A 22,352-nucleotide genomic window follows, 5' to 3' on the forward strand; every position below is an offset into this window, starting at 1 on the left:
CTATACTCGTACATGTAGAAAGAATTTGACTTTTTGAAGTGGATCAGTACTACATTCTTTGCAAAAGATACATTTCAAAATTTTACGTCATTTCAGGAACAGTACGGCTACCATCAGTTTGGCACTGACATAAACGCCATCGAGAACGTAATTTACTTTCTATACATCTCGCTCGTACTCGCATATTAGTGCGAACGAGATGTATAGAAAGTAAATTACGTTCTCGATGGCGTTTATGTCAGTTTTGACACTGTCAGTGACTCATGGTACGGGCTCAGGATGTGACGTACAAGTATACGAAACTGTTTGCTAATTATCAAAAATCATCTATCTTTCAATTCACCTATTTTCCTATTTTGAACAAAATCATCCACACGCACAATACGAGTATCTGTGAGAATCTCTGCCTAGGTACTCACCATCTGTGCAATAATAACAATTTACCTACCTTCTACTGCATTACTACACACCTGCTGCAGAGGTATTAATAGAGAGGAAGTATTAATAGACATAGTTCAGCGAATCGTCCTCTAGCAAATAAACACAGACATTGGTATAGGTACTACTCATCCGGTACACCGGATCTGAGCTGCGGCGATAATGCGCCCAATACATGCAGTAAACTCAGGTAACTATAGTCCTACAACTAGAGGTAGGGACTACATATAGACGGTATGGTCCTATTACTCATCTCAACATAATTACTATAGATTTACATTAAATATTTTACTCGAACTTGAACATAGTCGTAAGTTGAGGACTAAAATTACCTGATTTTAATGAAACCGTTATTTTTATGACCTTATGACAGAGATGGTTAGATCTTTAAAATATGAACTAACCACCTACGAATGCTACGTCGTAGCCGGCGTAGCAATGTTTTCCCTCTATGTAGCAATAACTGCTCGCAGATCCTTTGACGCGCCTTATGTGTCATTGAGCGTCATTCATTGTTTTAAATCTGTTAAGAGTTAGAGTTAGATAGTTTTTAAATGGATTGTGAGCAGGGGCGTATTTTGAAATTTGGCACCCCGGACCAATACGTTTCGCCGCCCCAGAAGTCAAGGAAGAAAAACAAATTGCAATCCGCAAGGGGCGGCATATGCCGCCCCATGCCGCCCCTAAGGGTTGGCGCCCTGGGCCATGGCCCGGATGGCCCTAGGGTAAATACGCCCCTGATTGTGAGTTGTGTATATTCGTACTCGTACTTACTAGTGTGTGCATTGTATCATAACAATAACAAAACAAGTTCAAATTTCAATCTTAGAACCGGCCCCATAAGTAAAGATACTATCGGGAAATTTGCAGCATACTCTAAGCTCTACCTACTACAAAGGAGGTAGTACCTAATGAATTACCATCATTTATTTATTATTGATAGTAATCAGTAAAGTTTGTCACGTTTACAGTCTATTGTTTTCTCGTCATCAGTTACCATCTATTACTTAGGATCGGTTGCACCAAACTGTTTAATATCGTTAAAGAGTTCGTTAAATTGTATTGTATGGAAAGTATCATAGTAAACCGCCGCGGCGCGTCGGGTGACGTTGATCAGTCTGTCAAGTGCGAATGGTGCAACTGGCACTTAATGTATTGACACACCCCCAGTCACCTTAGATGCCAATGCAGGCGCCAGTATATTCAAACATTACCTACAACTGCTGATTTATTGCAACTTGCAAGACGGGGTCGGAGTCATAACTATTTATTCGTGTTACACGTCGCTGACAAGAACAATGAACGTTGAAATTTTCAATTGACATTATATTTACATATAAAGTACATATATGGTTTACTGATGTTTGGCGTTTTAGCATTGTCCTAAAGTCCAGCCGAGTCCTCTCAGCTACCTGTTTCCTAATAGGGTCAGCTAGGCACCTTTAAGACTTTCGACTTTTAAAGATAAAGATAAAGATATATTTATTTGCAAAAATGTAGTGGTTAACATAGTTGGACAGTAGACAATTAAGTGCGTATTTTGTGTTCCGTACTTTAAAAGCAAATTGACAAATCATACTTTAAAATAATGTAATAACCTTTCTAAATCAAATTTCTATTACACCTTATGTGTATAATTGCATGAATTCTATAGTAATTTAAATTGTATTTTTTCCCTTATTTTCTCGTAATGCATGTTAATTATAAGATGTAATTATTTTTGAAAAGATGTGTCCCGCCGAGTTTGTTGCCGGTCCCATATTGGGATACCCTCCTCCAATTGAGGGGGGATTTAAATCTTCTCGGGGCAGAGGTGTAGGGTTGGAGCCGGTCTACCTAGCTTTATTTGACGTTCATAAGCGCATTGTAATTATGCCTACTTGAATAAACTATCTTTTATCTTATCTTATCTTATCTTAAACGGCTACAAGTTGGCTCATTTAACTACCCATGGCTCCAGTTCTATCCGGTTTGAAACTACCTAGCATGTTAGTATTCGTTTACTTACGTCAGATCGGAAGACCCTAAACTAGGTATTTACTTACAAATGCAACGGCTTATAGTTCACGCGTTTCACGCGCAAAACACATTTATGTGCAACAGCTATTTACATTTCATTTAAACTGTAGTTATAGTAAAGACATCATGTTATTAATAACCAGAGTAACTCAACATTCTGCCGGTTGCGTTGCGAACTCTATCGCCTGCGTATTGGTGCTAATTTGAACGTTTAAAGTTGCAAGTGTTGCAACACGTCAAAAGCTGACCGAATATTATTCCTATAATTCACACGAGTGCAAGCGAGTCCAGTACTCACAGAAACCAGTCTTATGTGACCTCAAAATCAGTAAAAATCACAGACAGTTTTATACTAGACTGCCCAATCAATCGAGACGCACCTCCTCGGCAAGTTAGAGTAACATTTTGCTAAAAATACCTATCATAGCGTCCGCACATTTAATAAACCGCTTGAGCTACCCACAATTGACTTTGGACCTTAATGTCATTGTGACAAAGTTGTGAATGGAACGTTATGGGTAGTTAAAACATGGTGGTGTATTAGTCGATGTAACCCGACAGAAACGGGTTCGTAATCCGCGGGATAGATGTCGCTGTCTGCATTATCCTATATAAATGTAGGGCTATGTCTGTCAAAACAAAAATTATAAATAAATACTATTAAAACAGTATTCATATTATTTGAATGACATGTGTATGACTCCAAAAGTATTTGGGACTAGTTTTTCAGTTTTTATTCACAATTACATTTTTTTACCACCGGCTAGGTAGCTACATGAATTTGCAGTGCACCCTCACGTATGAAAACATTTAAGCCCCCTGTGTCTTGCCGTGTTTTTATTGCTTTACAATTGTGATTGCATTAATACAATGACACAACATAATTCCATCATTATATTATTTAGCGAAACGCATCAGCATCCCCCAAGTTGCTGAACAAAGATACACGGATCTTTAGCATACACTCCTGCGCTGGTCTCAATTCGATCCTTCCTTCGATCTTGGCCACATAGTCAAAACCATAACTCAGAAATCTTTCAAACGCAGCGTCTAAATATACATTTTTAAGTTAAGTAATATGCGCCTAACTGTCATCTGGAAAGTAGGTAAGTATAGGGTAGTCATTCTAAAAAAGCTTGTGACAAAAGTTGAGATTTGAAATGGACAGCCCTATAGGTTGCATATAAACACGCGTCATACTCGTACGCAGCTGACAGAATATTATTTACGGCACTTGCGTAGTGTTTGTTCGCCGTCGGTGGACAGATCATTCACAAACATTATCTTAAGACTGTCTTACACAAATCAACCTAGAAACACCGTGTGACGAGTCTCATCGTTAAGGCAGATCCCAAGGACTTCTAAAGTAAATACAAGCCCGTTCATATAATTCCGAGCGAACATGTGCACCAACGAACATGCAAACACGATTTGTGCACCGACGAACTGGTCGACTTCGTTTATGGTCTGTACGAAGTAGTATATAGGTGTACCTAAGTCAATAAGCAGTGCTGCACTCTACAGATTACGCACGCTTCCTTGCGCGTTGAAGAGTCTGCCACCTTGTGGCCTTAATCGGAAACTTAAACTTGCCATTGAAGTTTCGCGCCGATAAACATACAATACAAGAGGCTCCAATACTCTGCGCTGGGTCAGGGACCCAGCGCAGAAGCTCACGCAGGCTACAAAAAATGTTTAATATTTTTAGACGTGCATATATTATATTATTGTGTATGTAAGTATATTCAGATGTATTGCAAAGTATAGACTTCAAATTAGGAGCAGAATTCAAATTTAAATATCAATTCGAATTATAATACAATTAGATATTAAGTTATCATTTGGTACTTGCAGTGCATCTCTCTTGCATCAGCCAATATCAAAACAATACCAGACTTTTCTAGTTCGAATGCCTCTCCGGTTTTGCAGCAATTTTTTATTTAACTATACCATACTATACCTAGTTTTGATCATAGCATTCACAGAGACATCTTTCGTCAGTTTATTGCAGCTCAGTAGAAAGCTTTTGGAAGTTTCTACTAGATGACTCTGTAGATACCAAAAAACCAGTTTCGATTTTTTCTTGTGAATTCTTCTTCTTCCTCGCGTTGTCCCGGCATTTTGGCCACGGCTCATGGGAGCCTGGGGTCCGCTTGGCAACTAATCCCAGGAATTGGCGTAGGCACTAGTTTTTACGAAAGCGACTGCCATCTGACCTTCCAACCCAGAGGGTAAACTAGGCCTTATTGGGATTAGTCCGGTTTCCTCACGATGTTTTCCTTCATATAAATATCAAATGATATTTCGTACATAAGTTCCGAAAAACTCATTGGTACGAGCCGGGGTTTGAACCCGCGACCTCCGGATTGCAAGTCGCACGCTCTTACCGCTAGGCCACCAACGCTTCAATTTTTTTTTGTGAATTATGATTTTTTCTTGTGAATTATGAATTTATTTTAAGTATTTTAATGACGGTCTTCACGTTCCCATATATATTCGAATCGAACGTATTTTGATTTGATATACTTAACCATAAGTGATAATGGAAAATGGGCATTAATTTTATTGTATCACCGATACAATTAATAGAGGTGTATTCGGGGAATTCCGGAAAGTTCAGTATGTCGGGTAATTACAAAAACCGGCCAAGTGCGAGTCGGACTCGCGCACGGAGGGTTCCGCACCATCAGCAAAAAATAGAGCAAAACAAGCAAAAAAACGGTCATCCAAGTACTGACCCCGCCCGACGTTGCTTAACTTCGGTCAAAAATCACGTTTGTTGTATGGGAGCCCCACTTAAATCTTTATTTATTGTTTTTAGTATTTGTTGTTATAGCGGCAACAGAAATACATCATCTGTGAAAATTTCAACTGTCTAGCTATCACGGTTCGTGAGATACAGCCTGGTGACAGACGGACGGACGGACGGACGGACGGACGGACAGCGGAGTCTTAGTAATAGGGTCCCGTTTTTACCCTTTGGGTACGGAACCCTAAAAATGGACTCTAAAGTGAAAGAACCTATGTATTGGATTGGATCCCTAGTATCCCTACTCCCTACTAATATAAAAAAAATTCCAAATAACTCTGTTTATCTGTCTGTTAGCTCGCTCCATGATTTCCATGAACGCTGTAAGTGTAAAGGGTTCGGAATGTCGGGATTTACTTTAAATTCATCATAAGTACTTGATATAATCCGTTCACGCAGTTTTATACTATCTAATCCAAATCAAATTCAAATATATGCATGAAATAGCAAGTATAAGTACTAAAGATATAAATTAGACGTGATCTTTCCTGTGAGTCACTCGCCCACCGCATTTGTAATGACAACAAATAACAAGGACAAAATCATTCATACAGCTGAACAAGTGAACAGTCATAAATTAAATTAGGTATAACCACAGAATAAATAATAGTACTAAGTACAGAAGACTCACTCTCTAACAAAACGCGTCTGTTACGATCAGCACAGATATATGGCCGCTAGGTGGCGACAGCGCCACGCGCGGCTTATGGCTTTCCCCAAAATTGGGGCCGAATGGATGTACTTTTAGCTACCTGTAGCAAAGCGACGAAATCGCGGAGTGAGACACGCCTGGTATAACTACGACATACCTAACTAATAGTTATTTTTTATACAAGGGGGCAAAGTTGTTTGTTCGCTCGTGATTTCAAAATTGAACCGGTTCGAAAAATGGAAACTTGAGCGTTGCGAGGGTATGAAAGCACGAAGGCTAAACAAAGTTTGCACCCGAGCGAAACACAAAATTTTTCACCACACCAACCCGTAAATATTAACTGTAAGATATCAAACAAAATCAGACCAAATCAAATTCAAATGAATGTTATTAAATATTTATCATTCAAAATCATCATTTAAAAGTCAATTCTACCAGCAAAAATAAGAAAACAACACAAAATTTGCATTTGATTACTTTGCCTCACATGTGAATAAAATGCAAATTTGCTATTCGTTTTTGAACAATCAAGAAGCCTTTACCAGTTGGTGTGGTGAAAACATATACCTACCTACTACAGTAACAGTAGAGCTATGTTAGTCCTAATGTTTATTGCAGCTTGTCAACAAGATACATAGTCCGACAAGAAATTGTAGAAAATTATTGAGGGCGCCACTTCCTGACATTTGTGACGTAAAATGCTTTTTTAAACATGGCAACTATTTAGTATGGAATTTTTTAGTTCCATTTTACTATTCTAGTCGCACTATAAGTACATCTCACGTGCTTACTGCCCACTACTATTAAACCAGCGTACTATTTATTTTATAAATAGACGTAAACATAGGAAATGCATCTCACCTGTCATTGGCGGCCTCATTCACCTGCCGCGAGACGTAGGCCGTGACCCCACCCCTTGCTATTAATAACGAATAGTTTTTGCATAACGTTATGCAACGCAGCGTTACTGAACGGGGTTACAGATTACTAATAATACTAATACTGGAGAAGATGCGCCAGTTTTCCGGAAACGTTGACGATTTTTTACCGCGTGATCGTCAACAATCAATTCGTTGTCATTGTTATGCGTTATTGTTACAACTAAGTAAGAGCGACGCATAAATAAATGCTATATATTTGATATTTATAATATGGTACTACCATTTAGAAATTCTCAGTCACTGCCGTTTTATGCGATAACTATAAGGTATATTTTTATATACCTCGGTGTAGTTTGTGAGGCGTTACTTAGTTTATAAGTTAAAATTAATAAGTACCTATATATATATATATATATATATATATATATATATATATATATATATATAAAATTAACATGTGGCTCGTCATTCGATAGGTATTTAAAAATAACTTTAAGGTTTCTAAAAAAATGTGTAATTTTTGAACCGGGCGTACAATATATGTGATAAAATCTAGGAATAAATCTTAATAAATACAGGCCACGAAATTTATCTTCAACATGATCGGACTCCGGCCATTAATGATCATTGATCATCGAACGATATGGCTCTTTTTTCTGTAAGTGTCGACGGTGTATCTGTCCAGTGTCCAGTTATGTAATCTATGACGTTCTATATGAATATTGAACGGGCCGATCGCGTTTCACGTCACGCACGGCACCGTTTCGTTTCGTCACTTAATCAACTGTATTTAGAACGAAATTGTTTACATTTCCATTATGGTTATGGATTATGATTAGGGTTCCGTTCTTTAGTAGGTTATGCCAATTGGCTCTGTGCGAAGCTTGTACGGAGTGCTTGGTTGGGGAAATATAAGCACAGGATGGTACTACAGATTTTATTTATTAGTAGAGCTCCATGTCATACACATAGTCCGGTAGCCGACTGCATGAACCGGTCGGCGGCGGCTTAACCTGGCAAATTTTGCGCAAATGACAAAAAAGTTGTATAAAAATTCATCAATAAAAACCTCATCAAAAAATATAGTGAAACTTGTATGCTAGGATAACTGCCTTTGAGGACAGTAAAAAAAAAGTGGTCAGCCAGATTTTATGTTGGCAGGTTCCCGTGTCCGACGGAATTTTGTGGTACCACGTGACAGCTAACTATAGAGTAGGTATTTCCTATTTTTTTATCAGGTAGGGTTTCATGCAGTCGGCCACCGGACTAAAACTACCTACACGCCGCCAATAAAAACACAGGATTTACACAAATACAATATTTACACTTAGGTACAATCCCAAATGCTAATTTAGAACTTACAACGTTTTATTAAACACTAGCCACCTGCCCCGGGTTAACAAATTAAACATAAACCTTCCTCTTGAATCACTCTATCCATTAAAAAAACCGCATCAAAATCCGTTGCGTAGTTTTAAAGATCTAAGCATACATACAGACAGACAGACAGACAGACAGCGGAAAGCGACTTTGTTTTATACTATGTAGTGATTTATTATTAAGAAATTGGCGTTTATGCTTGTTTACTCGTATACTGCGCATATAAGTAATTGTAATAACGAGCGTGTAGACTTATATACTCGTATTTACTTTTATTATACAAGAACCGTTTAATGAGACACTTTTATTTCTAAATTATAGAATAATTCGCACGGAACCCGCTCTAAGATTGTGAAAGACTAGTAGCATTAGCCGTCGAAAGATTTACACCAGCAATTATTTTTAAATTTATGTTCTTTCCGTTAATATGACATAACGGACAAGTGGACGAATCCAATAATAAAAAACACTAAAATAAATAATAATTTCATTGTGTCGTCCGTCTAATGAAATCAAAGAGAGATTTTATAGCATCTTACAAATTTGCTAGAACGTAGCAATTTCAATTAGTTAATTGGTTTCGGATTCTAAAATTTCCTTCGCTTTACCTTGTGTTGTGTACCATCCATTTTATAAGGAACGATTCATTTGTTTAGGTACTTACAACTTACATAATTGCTAAGCAGGAAGTTAAATATAAATATTAAAGGTTCACTATCGCTGTCTATGTGGCAGTGACAACAGAATCTGTTCCAAATGTGTTACGCATGTAGGTATCACTATATCTGATATAGTGATACCACTAAGTATCAACTAAAAAGCAGTCATATTCTATCATAATCTGAAGGCAAGCCGAGGCTAGAAAGCTATTTAGAAAAAGGTGCCAATCCGTCTCAAGGTAGGCAACCGATTGTGATAGAGTTCAATGACCTAAAATCACCACCGCCGCAAGCATTGTGATTTCAGTCTGCGGTGGTGATTTTTTGTTATCTCTAATTATGCTTAAAATAAATAAAATAAAAAATATTATAGGAGAATTTTATACAAACCGACTCACTGTGGGACTAGTCCCTAAATAAGGCTACCTAGTGTTGTGGGTACCTGGGTACTATATATTTAATACTAAAAAAAACAATGTTCATAAAGCTTGTTAGAAGCACATTTATAATTTTAATTTAATTTACAGGTAAGTCAACTCGACTTTCGCGATCACGAAAATGGAATTTGTGAGCCTGAATCGGGGAAAAACAAGAAAACACGCCGAAGGAGACGGTAAGATAAACAGAAACACATCGTAAATACGCGTAATTCTAATTAGAACCTTCTTCAAAAACACTTGTACATAAATCGGATAATAAGATCAACGTTGTCGACGCATGACGTTATCGCTGAAATAGTTATTTTCACCTCAGCAGCTCGAACAACGGTACTTTGATTCTTAAAAACAGTGAGCAAAATGCGATTTTGCTCACTGAGTGGGACAAAATGACATTCAAGTGACCTTTATAGTCAAATGTCATTTCAACATGCGGGGTCTAATACAAGTTCGAAATACTTGGGTTCTATTATCTCTGTCCCATTCACACTGTTAGCAAAAAGAAACAGACAAAAAAAGTTAAAACGACATTCAACGGTATATTCACGGATTTCACGGTTTATAATAGACCCTTAAGGTACTGACTGAGGTGACCTATATTAAGGTCACTTGAATGTCATTTTGTCTCACTCAAAATCGCATTTTGCTCACTGTTTTTAAGTAGCAAAGTACCCTTGTACGAGCTGCTGAGGTGAAAATTATTTTGCCTGTCTTTTGTTTGTTATGTAAGGGGTCATCCATAAATTACATCACACGTTTAGGGGGAGGGAGGGGGTCAAGAAAATGTGACATATTGTGACATGGGAGAGGGGGAAACACAAACTTTGTGACGTCACTTTAACTTCATCAGTAACCGAAAATTTATTTAAACTAGTAGTTCGCCCCGAACTGAGAACTCGCGGTTCGTCAAAAAGATCAATTGAATGCAGTGCTACTTAGTCCGAAATGGGCATTTCGTAATTGAATCCTGATTCCACGATTACTTGAAATTACTTTTTAATCTGATTACCGATTCCCAGATTAGGTACTTTGTAATGTAACAATACCGAATTACTAAGTACAATTCCATTTGAGGAATCAGGAATCAATTTCTCGAATATTACAATTACTTACTAGTAATTGGAATCAATGTCGATTCCTCATTACAGGAATGCATTACTTGATTCCTTTCAGATTACATTTCGTACTACTACTATCAAAAGTACATTTCGATAGTAGATATAAAGTGTCATTCAAAAGAACTTGCTAACTATGTAAACAAAAGTTACTAGTAAATTGACATTCAGTGTCAATTTTAGTATGGCGGTTTGTTTACATAGTTAGCAAGTTCTATTGAATGACACTTTAGATGTTGTTGACTTACTAGGATGCATCTATATCTTATTTGAAACAGGTGCGCAGATTTCGAAAATGATGACCATGACCTATAAAATGACACCCATGACGACTTTTATGACATACTGCATGGCCGCCATCTTGGAATCCAAAATAGTCATCATTTTTTAAATTTGCGCCCCCTAAAACATATAAAACGACATCCATGACGACTTTTATGACATAGTGCATGGCCGCCATCTTGGAATCCAAAATAGTCATCATTTTCGAAATCTGAGCCCCCTATAACCTATAAAACGACATCCATGACGACTGTTATGACATACTGCATGGCAGCCATCTAGGAATTCAAAATGGTCATCATTTTCGAAATCTGCGCCCCCTAAAACCTATAAAACGACATCCATGACGACTTTTATGACATACTGCATGGCCGTCATTTTAGATTCCAAAATGGTCATCATTTTCGAAATCGGGGCCCCCTAAAACCTATAAAACGACATCCATGACGACTTTTATGTCATAGTGCAAGTCCGCCATTTTGGAATCCAAGATGGTCATCATTTTCGAAATCTGCGCCCCCTATAATCTATAGAACGACATCCATAACGACTTTTATGAAATACTGCATGGCCGCCATCTTGGAATCCAAACTGGTCATCATTTTCGAAATCTGCGCCCCCTAAAACCTATAAAACGACATCCATGACGACTTTTATGACATACTGCATGGCCGTCATTTTGGATTCCAAAATGTTCATCATTTTCGAAATCGGGGCCCCCGAAAACCAATAAAACGACATCCATGACGACTTTTATGACATACTGCATGGCCGCCATTTTGGATTCCAAAATGGTCATCATTTTCGAAACCTGCGCCCCCTAAAACCTATAAAACGACATCCATGACGACTTTTATGACATACTGCCTGGCCGCCATTTTGGATTCCAAAATGGTCATCATTTTCGAAATCTGCGCCCCCTAAAACCTATAAAACGACATCCATGACGACTTTTATGACATACTGCATGGCCGTCATTTTGGATTCCAAAATGTTCATCATTTTCGAAATCGGGGCCCCCTAAAACCTATAAAACGACATCCATGACGACTTTTATGACATACTGCATGGCCGCCATTTTGGATTCCAAAATGGTCATCATTTTCGAAACCTGCGCCCCCTAAAATCTATAAAACGATATCCATGACGACTTTTATGACATACTGCATGGCCGCCATTTTGGATTCCAAAATGGTCATCATTTTCGAAATCTGCGCCCCCTAAAACCTATAAAACGACATCCATGACGACTTTTATGACATAGTGCATGGCCGCCATCTTGGATTCCAAAATAGTCATCATTTTCGAAATCTGCGCCCCCTATAACCTATAAAACGACATCCATGACGACTTTTATGACATACTGCATGGCCGCCATCTTGGAATCTAAAATGGTCATCATTTTCGAAATCTGCGCCCCCTAAAACCTATAAAACGACATCCATGACGACTTTTATGACATAGTGCATGGCCGCCATCTTGGAATCTAAAATGGTCATCATTTTCGAAATCTGTGCCCCCTAAAACATATAAAACGACATCCATGACGACTTTTATGACATAGTGCATGGCCGCCATTTTGGAATCCAAAATGGTCATCATTTTCGAAATCTGCGCCCCCCAAAACCTATAAAACGACATCCATGACGACTTTAATGACATACTGCATGGCCGCCATTTTGGAATCCAAAATGGTCATCATTTTCGGAATCTGCGCCCCCTAATACCTATAAAACGACATCCATGACGACTTTTATGACATACTGGATGGCCGCCATCTTGGAATCCAAAATGGTCATCATTTTCGAAATCTGCGCCTCCTAAAACCTTTAAAACGATATCCATGACGACTTTTATGACATCCTGCATGGAGTGCATGGCCGCCATTTTGGAATCCAAAATGATCATCATTTTCGAAATCTGCGCCCCCTAAAACCTATAAAATGATATCCATTACGATTTAATGACAGTGCATGGCCGCCATCTTGGATTCCAAAATTGTCATAATTTAAAAAAAAAATCTTTAAAAAAACAGTATTATAAATGTGTAAACCGAGCTCTTTCATTTGATACCAAACTCGACCATACTTTCTTGCAATTAAAATGACCAGAATAGCAAGACCCCTCACAAATGGCTTTTTAGCATTTTAAGCTCTTCTAGCTCAATAACCTCTTGTTCAAGCCAGCTCAAAATTTAATGACTAAAATATAATGCCCTCGACTATACGTTCACCCAATTTCATTTAAATTAGAACAAATTTACTTAAGTTATTGAGTATCAAACTATCCTCTAAAAGTTCAGCTTAAAAACATTGAAATGCCGGGACGTGCTCCTAGCCAGCCGTGTGTTCAAAGTCGAATGTAAGAACTTCGCTTCGCTTCGCTCGCTCGTTCGATAATACTTAGGTACTTACTTAATTCGATTTGGCGATTTCGTAGAAAAAATGTGACGTCACACTAGGGGTGAGGGGTTTGCCAAATGTGACCAAGTGTGACATGGAGGGGGGGAGGGGTCAAAAAACCTAGAAATTCGTGTGACGTAATTAATGGATGACCCCTTAATGGAATTAACTTTTTAGTATCACTCGTTCTGGTTGCTATGCTATGGTTACGGTTAGTTTGTTCCATAATAGGCCATCGAGCGTGATGCAATACAACCTTTCTTCTAACAAATTGTACTTTGGACAACGGAACAGAAAAACAACAAAAAAAAAGTTGGTCCACCCATTTACGTCAATCGGAAAATCGTAATGGAACTACAAAAGAGGGAGAAGGACTACACCTCGAAATTTGTACATATAGGCTAATGTTAGAGATAAAAGAACATGGTTTCAGCAGGTTTAGCTTCGATTAATCTTTACTAAAATTGTCGCATAAACAAACTCTCATAAATCCAACAAGTCCAAATGTTTGATGTTGAGCCTTCGTCTCTCTCAGTCCCTAGCGAAATTTAATAAGTTTTTGAAAGACAACCTTCGTGACGCTTGGGTACCCTTCAGTTGTGACTGTAATCACCTCAATCACGTTAGCTAGATTACCCAAAGTACTTACACAATCTAATAGTTTTCCAGAGAGTAGGTAAGCGATTCCAAACAATAAAAGAAAACGAAATCAGTAAAGCTTGTTAGATGTGAAAGTGTCAGTGTGAATCTTTTGTTAGTTTTTCTCGACGCAATCTTTACAGCGGATATCAGATCGCTGTGCACAGTGGGAGACTTCATTTGTAAATCCGTTAGATTGAACTCTAAAAAATTGGTATAGTTAAGTAAAAAGTGTCGGTTTAGGTACTTGACGCGAGAGTCGAGGTGATGGATTGCATTCTAACTGCAATTTGCATGGAAGCTGTGCAATCGGTGTGCAACTAAGTTGCAGCTGGAGATGTGTTCTAGGACGGCTTTAAAACCCGTTTTAAACTACACTATTTCTAGGTTCCTATTACTAGGATTGAGCGGTGTAATAGAAGTTGGGGCACTTAAGGAGTAGGGGAGGAATAGGGAGAAGTAGGATTCTTCACAAGAAATGGGGCCCTAGAAATGTAATAGCGCACTCTATACAGGTTTAAATTAGGCAAGGGGTCGGAAAATCATCGTGACAATTGTGGACCTGATCAAATCAAATAAAATAAAAAATACTTGCCGAGGATTGGTAGATTTGACCAAACTAGAGTAGGGACTTAGGGAGTTTTTGACGGTATTTAAACATCAACTTATTATGTGATATTGACTGTAAATAAATTTGCAGTCAGAGCTTAAACTGAATTATCTAATTGGTAGAGCTCTGAAGCCGAAGATCGGGGTATTCTAAGTACATATTAGTAATAGAGAATGGCATTAATGCGTAAATGTTAATTGCATCAACGAAGCGTATAGGTGGTTACACCCGTTTCTTCAAAGAGCAGGCTAGGAAACATACCGGCGAGTTCACTCATCGATGCGATTCCACTCAAAGTTGATTGACCCCCTCACCTTTAAGAAACACGACCCATATTTTAACCGCCATCTGTTGTTTATTTACAAAATAAATTCAAACTCTGAAACATTCCGCTATAAAAATTACTCAGCAATATCCTAAAAATATGGCGGGATAACCTAAAAATATGCGAATACATTTTATTAAACCTCATGTTTACACGACGATATTTTCTTCTCGCTCGCTACTAGGAACTGTTTAGTGATGTGCCAGATTGATAGTGCACCTTATCGATAAGTGGGTAAAATAGAAAATCGGTTCATAATCCTGCGTCGGATTTATCGAGGAGTGTAAGAGCGGGTATTTATATTAAGTGGGGGAGCTGTCAGCAACTAACGCCGACGCTGCTCTTGGATGGTGGCATACAATAAAGATTTTAATCGTAGCCACGGTATCCATATTTTGCCCTTCCGATTAGTAACTTTATATATATTTTGTTTAAAGAAGTTACTTATCATATGATATCACTTAACAAGTGCGACGAATTGTCGTTCAGCCATTTCTGTGTATTTCTATGGCCTTTCAGTTAATACAGCCCGCCTTTTGTGCTCTTTATCATGTGCAATTGTGTTTTAAATAAAATATGTTATAGAACATGCTTATTATGAATAACATTCAGTGTAACTTGTATTCTTTCAAATAAATATGGCGCGCAAATCCTGTTTTTAGTGACACACAAGTAATTAATTTGCAACAAAAATAACACGAATTCTTAAAGTTATTTCATATCTAGATAGATCTCCACACATTAATAGAACACATATGAAAACTAAAATTAAACAAAACACGTTTTACTGGAGCTAAATGCGAGTTGTTAATGTAGCAGTCATAAAATTAAGATCTGAAATTGAGCCAATTCGCATTTACATTACATCAGGCAAAATGTACTAAAAGAGACGAAACATTACACGAATTGATCGGTATTTTATTAAGGTAAAGAGTGTTCAATGGATTTAACAAACAATTCAGACGTGACAGCCCAACCATTACACAGACCATTTGTGTCACAGTAAGCTCTTTTAAGAGCCTACAGGATCACAAAGAAAATAATTGAGATAATTATAATGAATTCAAAATGTGAATAATAAGGAAATATCCAACAGGATTTATGTTAAAGGTCGCACTTATCGCTCTCGGCTAGACCGTCCAACTAATAATAATCTTGCACGTGAAATGTTTTGGCTGGTGCTTTTTGTTCGCGGCGGTTATTTCAGTTTTCCAGTAGGATTTTGTAAAGTAACAGCTCTGGCCGTATCCGCCGTGCAGCGAGCGGCTTATGATCAGATATAATTGTAACGGAATATCACTGGCGTACTAAGTGCTTATACCTTACATTAACAAACACGGAGGTCATTTTTTTTCGGTTTAAATAGAAATGTGCTACGTGTGTGTGAAAAGTGATCAGTGCGATTGATGTATCAAAAAGGTTGTGAGCTTAGTGGTGTGGGTGAATTAATACATAAATATGACGGAAGTCTTCGGATCGTGGAACAAGCCCGAGGGCGATGGAGAGGTGGAGGAGACCGAAGAAACCGTGGAAACGATCACCACCACCACCACCAAGACAAAAAGGACAGTTCCACAAGTAAGTTTGCGCTATAGGTATTTATTTATTGTGAAGAGAGTATTATTCACAGAAATATTTAAAACCTCTAGGGACGGTACGTTCGAACCGATGGTGTATTTTCGCTTCCACGTATTCCGCCGACCGGCAGTCGCATTCGGGTTTCGTAAATAAAACGAAATAATTCAATTCGACTAAGATTAATCGCTGACTTATCTTTTCGGTTACAAGCGCAGTAAAATTAAACCTAATAGGTACGTGGGCTCTAAAAGAAAACACCTATTGTATTTGCCAAAGTATTAAGGAATCGTAATATTTAAGAGTTCCAGAAACAAACATTCCGTCTGGTCGCTCCTATTTCATGCATTCCTCATCTCGTTTAACCAAACCTTTGCGATAACTATCTAAGAGACTTTGTCCACATTCTGCGTAATACACGTCGTGGCGTTAGAAATATCCCTGTATCATTGTTGAGGTGTTTATTTTGGACAGTTCCAGCGTCGTGCGTGTCACGGGCGTCATTATGCAATGCTGATATGAAGCAGCTCCCCAAGGTGAAGGCGAACCTGGCCCGTCAACTGCTGAATAAACTCTCTGATGTTTAAAAATATCTTTAAAAAAAACTTGGCGAATCGTATTTTGATATAAATTTACCTCTGTTGCCAAATGTTTGCAGGCAAAAATTCGGGTTCGGTTGAGAATTTTCTGTTAAAAGCGTTAATTGGTCTAATATAACGTTACAAAAACATTTCATTTTAGTTTCCTAAGTTCTTATTTTATTAACAATGTCCCAAATATCCTATTACAAAAGTCGTTAACTACAGTCGCTTTACATGACGACAATCATTACAAAACTCTTAAAAACAAACAATATCATAATTCCAATGTAAGTATCTAACACTTCCTACATTCTAACGCCAACGTGTTTGCTGATAACGATCAAAAACCGTCAATGTCACATCACTACGTCGATTATTATCACGCGTGAGATGTTAATTTGCTTTGCGTCTCCTTCTTGGCACACGCAGCGTGTCAAATTTGTTTGTTTGCTTTGTTGCTTCATGCTTCACGTAGGTGAAATGCTTCGGAAACATAATTATGAGCTTCCAACATCCTCCATTGACGTGTAGAACGGGACGTTGTTGTCTTCTTCTACCTAGCGTTATCCCGGCCTTTGCCCCCTGGCTACGCTACGTTGGTTGTATTATAAAAAACACGCACTACCTACTTATAGAATATCTAAAAAATACTAGAATAGCATCATATGCTGATAAACATTTTTATTCCATAGGTTACGACACCAGTTCTGTTCCTGTATAGCTAATCAATCTAATCATATGCACACAGTGATTTGCGAATTTGTAAACTCTCCTTGTCGGCTAAATGCTGCAAAATCCTAATAAAACAAAGGTGCAATAAATATTCACGGGGGAAATTTTGCTAATTTTATGATGTTATTCAACGAGTAGGTATTAGGTGTGATAAAACGCGAAATATGAACGCCACTGGATCAATTACGGTTATTCTCTTATTGGTTCCCATGGACGTAATTGTTTTCTATTTTTATACCTGTTCATGAATTGTGTACAATAATAGTGTGAGGTTTTTGCTAGGGTCATCAACCTCAAGCAAGGAGTGAGATCATCCAATCAGGCTAGATGCCTTGTATGGTACTTGACAACCAGCTTGCCTCATATTTCCATAATCCCTAGCTGAGTATGGATGGGTATTGCTTCAGGAAATTCTTGAGCAGGTTAGGTTTATTGGCACGGAATAGTTTTCAAAATGTACCTACAAAACTACAAGACTAAGACGTAGGTAAGCAATCATTAGAATTTTAAAATAAAAATTATATTTTTAAACTATCGATATCGATAAAAAACTTGTAAAGGCCTATCCGCGTCACAATTTTGAACCTTAAATCAGTGGACTGACCATATTAATATTAATCCTAGTATTGTATTAGCCTACTTAGTTCACACTTATAGGTACTTTAACATATTTAGGATAAATCAACTTTTTAATTATCATCTATTTAATACCTATATTAAATAGATGATAATTAAAAAGTTGATTTATCCTAAATATGTTAAAAAGATAAGATAAGATAAGATCTTCATGTAGGTACCTATACCTACATGAAGATCTTATTTATTTTTAATTAAGAGCACATGATCCAGTGAATTAAAATCTACAAATGAACATTATTAACATTTTTAACAAATCAATTAACTCCGATAGAAATCGTGTGGCAATAAAGAAATTGCCTTATCCAGCCCATGCACGAACGTATACATTAGGCAAATGTTGGGTCGTGAATCGTGAGGTGTTGATAGTCGTGTCTGATGCCCGTGAGAACAAAGACAGCGAACACCGTTTGTATGTGGTTTTTCTAAATTAGTAGTAGTAAATGTAGAGGCAAAAGATAAATAAACGCCCTGGTGCGGTAGTGCTGCAGGAGAATGCTTGGTGTTTAGTTAAGGAGTTTCGTACCAACGAGTCTACATATACTACCTACTCCAAGGTGTTATAGTAAAATCCCAATAAATTAAGGGCTCTTTAGACGGTGCGAGAACTCGAATGCGAGTTTCATTACATTGCGTCATTTGATCGGTCAGCTGAATTGATGTAACCTCAATGGTCCGCAAATTCCGTAAGTAACTAAAATCGTATACGAGTTCGCGCGCCGGCTAAATGAGCTCTAAAATGTCAGTAAAAACCTCACCGATATCGAATGCAATTTTGATACGAGTACAGTGCGGCTTTTGATCGATCGATTGAATTCGTTACATCTCAGTGTTAGTCGACAATGTATCAGAAATCGCATGCGATTATCGGTGAGCTCTGTCTGTCTGCGTCGGACGGAGAGGTAACTATTTACCTCTCGTAGGATTATCTATAAGTCACTAATAAATATACCAGTTCAACGGAATTAAGAACTTGGAATTATATATCTGAAATTTTATAGGCATATGTACGTAAAAATAGTCAAGCTTTCCATCTTACATCCCAATAGTTCTCTACCAGGTGTAACTAATAGGGTCCAATTACTCTAATAGCGGGCGCAGCAAGATTATTGCGGGTGTATGGCTCATTAAATACCTGCCACTTGTATCACGTGTACTAAGTACTAGTAAGTACGTGTCTGCCATATGAGAGGAAGTATGTACCTACTTCGTAAATGCTACCTCAGCGGAGAATGGCCCTTTGTTCCCCAGACAATGGAGTCGTAGCCGCGTGCTGTTTAGATAAAGCACGATGCCATTTTCTTGCGAAATCGTTATTAGTTCGGTACCTATATCGTAAACTTAGAGCTTTACGGACGGATTTGAAATGTCATCAACGTTCCACCGCGGAGGGGCTACCGCGAAAACCGAAATTCACAAATTGCGGGCATCTTTCTCTTTTATGGTATGTATGACCTGAACTGATGATGGTATGTAAGTATGGTATGTAACTATCTAACTCAAAATGGGGAAACTTTGTTAAGTTCCCTCCCTTGGCAATTGCTGTTCCCATCTGATGGTCGGGTTGCCTTCCTTGTCGTTTCCTTCCACTTTGCCTGTTTGACGTATCGGTTTCAAATACATTGCAGCACTCAAGATCTTTCTTTATTTAATCCGCTGGTCTTCCCCCTCCTCTAAAATAAAACCTGTTATTCAAAAGCTGTACAAGGATACTGGAACATCAGGTGAACATGAATAACATGATGTTCGGCTTTGAAATTAAAATCATTGATTGTTAAATCATTTAAAGCGTTCGTAAGACAACGTTGATTTGCTTAAAATAAAAAGAATGGAGCTTATTCTCTAAGGAACAAAGTATCCTTTGTTCGTAATTAGAATCTAAATCCGGAATCTGCTCAAAAAGGAAGTAAAGAGACAGAACGAAACCGCTTTACGATGTAAATTCGCAATGTTGGATCTAAAAGCGTCTGAAACCACTACAACGTGAGTCATCACGCGCTCGACAAGCTTATATTTTGTACTTTATTTGTTGCTATTTGCGACCGCGGCTTGCTAAGGCGACGAGGATAGAAAGAAAGGATACTGCGCTCTATGCATGACTGTGATACTGATGCCGTCCAAGCTGGTAGGTATGTGACACATGTTATGACTAAGTCTGACAGCTGTCAAAGAATATGAAGTTGTCCCATGAATGTTGTCATTTTTCCCACGCCATGCGTAGTCGTCGCTTTTATTTCCTTTACCACGTAAATACCTCGTACTATCGCCCACAGACCACACTGTTAACTGACAGTTCGTAAACCTTATTATAAAAGGCATAAGGTCCACCGATGGACAGTTCTGTTAAGATTGTTGCTGTTTGTACGTGTAGCCAATATTACGTTTCCTTGCTTGCCAAGCTTCATGCTACGTCTAACATCTCTGACCGTCTAGCATGAGTTGCGTTATCGCGCGCGAGTCTATATTACCTTAGGTAAGGAAACGGGGTCATTCGCAGCATGATTTTTGGATGATTTTAGGGGGGGGGGGGGTCAATAATCGTCAAAAATAGATGACGTAATTTATGGATAGCCCCCTACATAAAGTCGCGCAAGATGTATGGACTTATGGAGTCACGCGCGAGAATGCAACTCATGCTAGCAGTTTTGCTAAGCTACTGATATTGCTGACTAAACAGAAAACTACACAAAGTAACACTTATTTCAAATCATTTTCTTGCACATGAGCGTGTCTGAATCTAGACGCAAGTCAGCAATAAAATGTGGCTTTCCGTTAGAGAAGGTTCTTATGCTTCATCTGCAATAAGGACGCTTCTGTCAGAATTTCTGTTGGAATTTCAAATGGGAACGTCCTTATTGCACTTGAAGCATAGGCACCCTTCTGTGCTGGAAAGCCACAAATTGTGTACGGAAACCTCACCATGACTCGGTCGAATGTAGGACCTTGTTACGCATGCGTACGCATTAGAATTTGTATGCAGCCCGGCACTTGCAATTTCCGCCTTGTTAACAAACAACTGCATAAATCCCGTTCTCTGAAACGAATGCCAAACACACTCTAGACGTTTTATTAACGAGTAGGATGATTATTATACTCAGCCACGACGCAATGACCGGAAGTGACATTTGAATAATCGTTTACCGGACTCTAAACTCTAGGTTTATTTATTTATAATTTATTTGAACCCAGTGTGTCCCACTGCTGGGCAAAGGCATAGGCCTTATCTATATATTCAATATAGGCATTCCAACTTTAAACTTCTTTGATGATGATGTCACATTACGGTTGCCTGGCGTGGTGGGCAGTATAGCCCTTTGTGTTCTTTGTATGTTGCAGGATGAGCCACCGCTACCAAAAATGGAACGTTTTATTAGCTGGCACGAGAAAAAGCCCTTTGTATATAGCTTTGTACTCTTTGTTCAAGTAAATGTCCACATTGCGGACCAATACAAAAATAAACAAAAGAGCATCCATTACGCTTTAAATAATCTGACTTTAATTGCTACTTGTCTACCAACTTATAATAATATAAGGACAGCGAAACAGACATTTATTTTATTACTCACTAGCAACCCCGCCTTCGCACGGGTTAACAAATTATACATAAACCTTCCTCTTGAATCACTCTATCTATTAAAAAAACCGCATCAAAATCCGTTGCGTATACTATAGTTTTAAAGATCTAAGCATACAGACGGACAGACAGACAGCGGGAAGCGACTTTGTTTTATACTATGTAGTGATACTCATATTTGTACTTAGGTAGGTACTCAATGTAATTGAATGAGTACAAACTGTAGTAGAGTAGGTATAGGTACTTATTTGTTAGGGAGGCAAAATTGTGGTTTAAAGAGCAACTTTGCAACAAATCGCATGCGTTTTCCGATACATTGTCGACTATTAAGTAACTACAACAAGCTTAATCGATCGATCAAATGCCGCAATGTATCGAAAATACTTAATTATATATTTTTAATTTCGAGCAAGCACAACATAAAATACCTAAATAAAATACCCACAGATTTTTTTAAAAACAAGAGAGATTTTAGGAAGAAAGCGTTTAGAATAGAATAGAATAGTTTTTATTCGTAAACACACAGACAATACACATAATTACTTACACAAAAAGAACATAGTGAAAGTAAAATGTCACGAAATGGCCCCATCTCAGCATGTTGCT

At 38.1% G+C, this 22,352-nt stretch overlaps 1 protein-coding gene across 6 annotated transcripts in view; it reads left to right on the forward strand.

Moving 5' to 3' along the window:
• LOC134649379 (tropomodulin-1) overlaps positions 1-22,352 on the forward strand; it is a 106,782-nt gene that overhangs the window by 21,497 nt on the left and 62,933 nt on the right. For 4 of the 6 annotated variants that reach the window (XR_010096956.1, XM_063504108.1, XM_063504113.1 and 1 more), the window contains exon 1: positions 15,963-16,226. The exons of 1 other annotated variant lie outside the window; for it this stretch is intronic. Coding sequence is in view for 4 of the 5 variants with exons in the window: in XM_063504108.1 (XP_063360178.1) it covers positions 16,107-16,226 (120 nt within the window). In the remaining variant the exon portion in view is untranslated. Of the gene's footprint in view, positions 1-15,961; positions 16,227-22,352 lie in introns of those variants that run through there. One more of the 6 variants, XM_063504109.1, reaches the window with a different exon arrangement.

This window comes from Cydia amplana, chromosome 7 (genome assembly GCF_948474715.1).
Source record: "Cydia amplana chromosome 7, ilCydAmpl1.1, whole genome shotgun sequence".
Lineage (NCBI taxonomy): Eukaryota > Metazoa > Arthropoda > Insecta > Lepidoptera > Tortricidae > Cydia > Cydia amplana.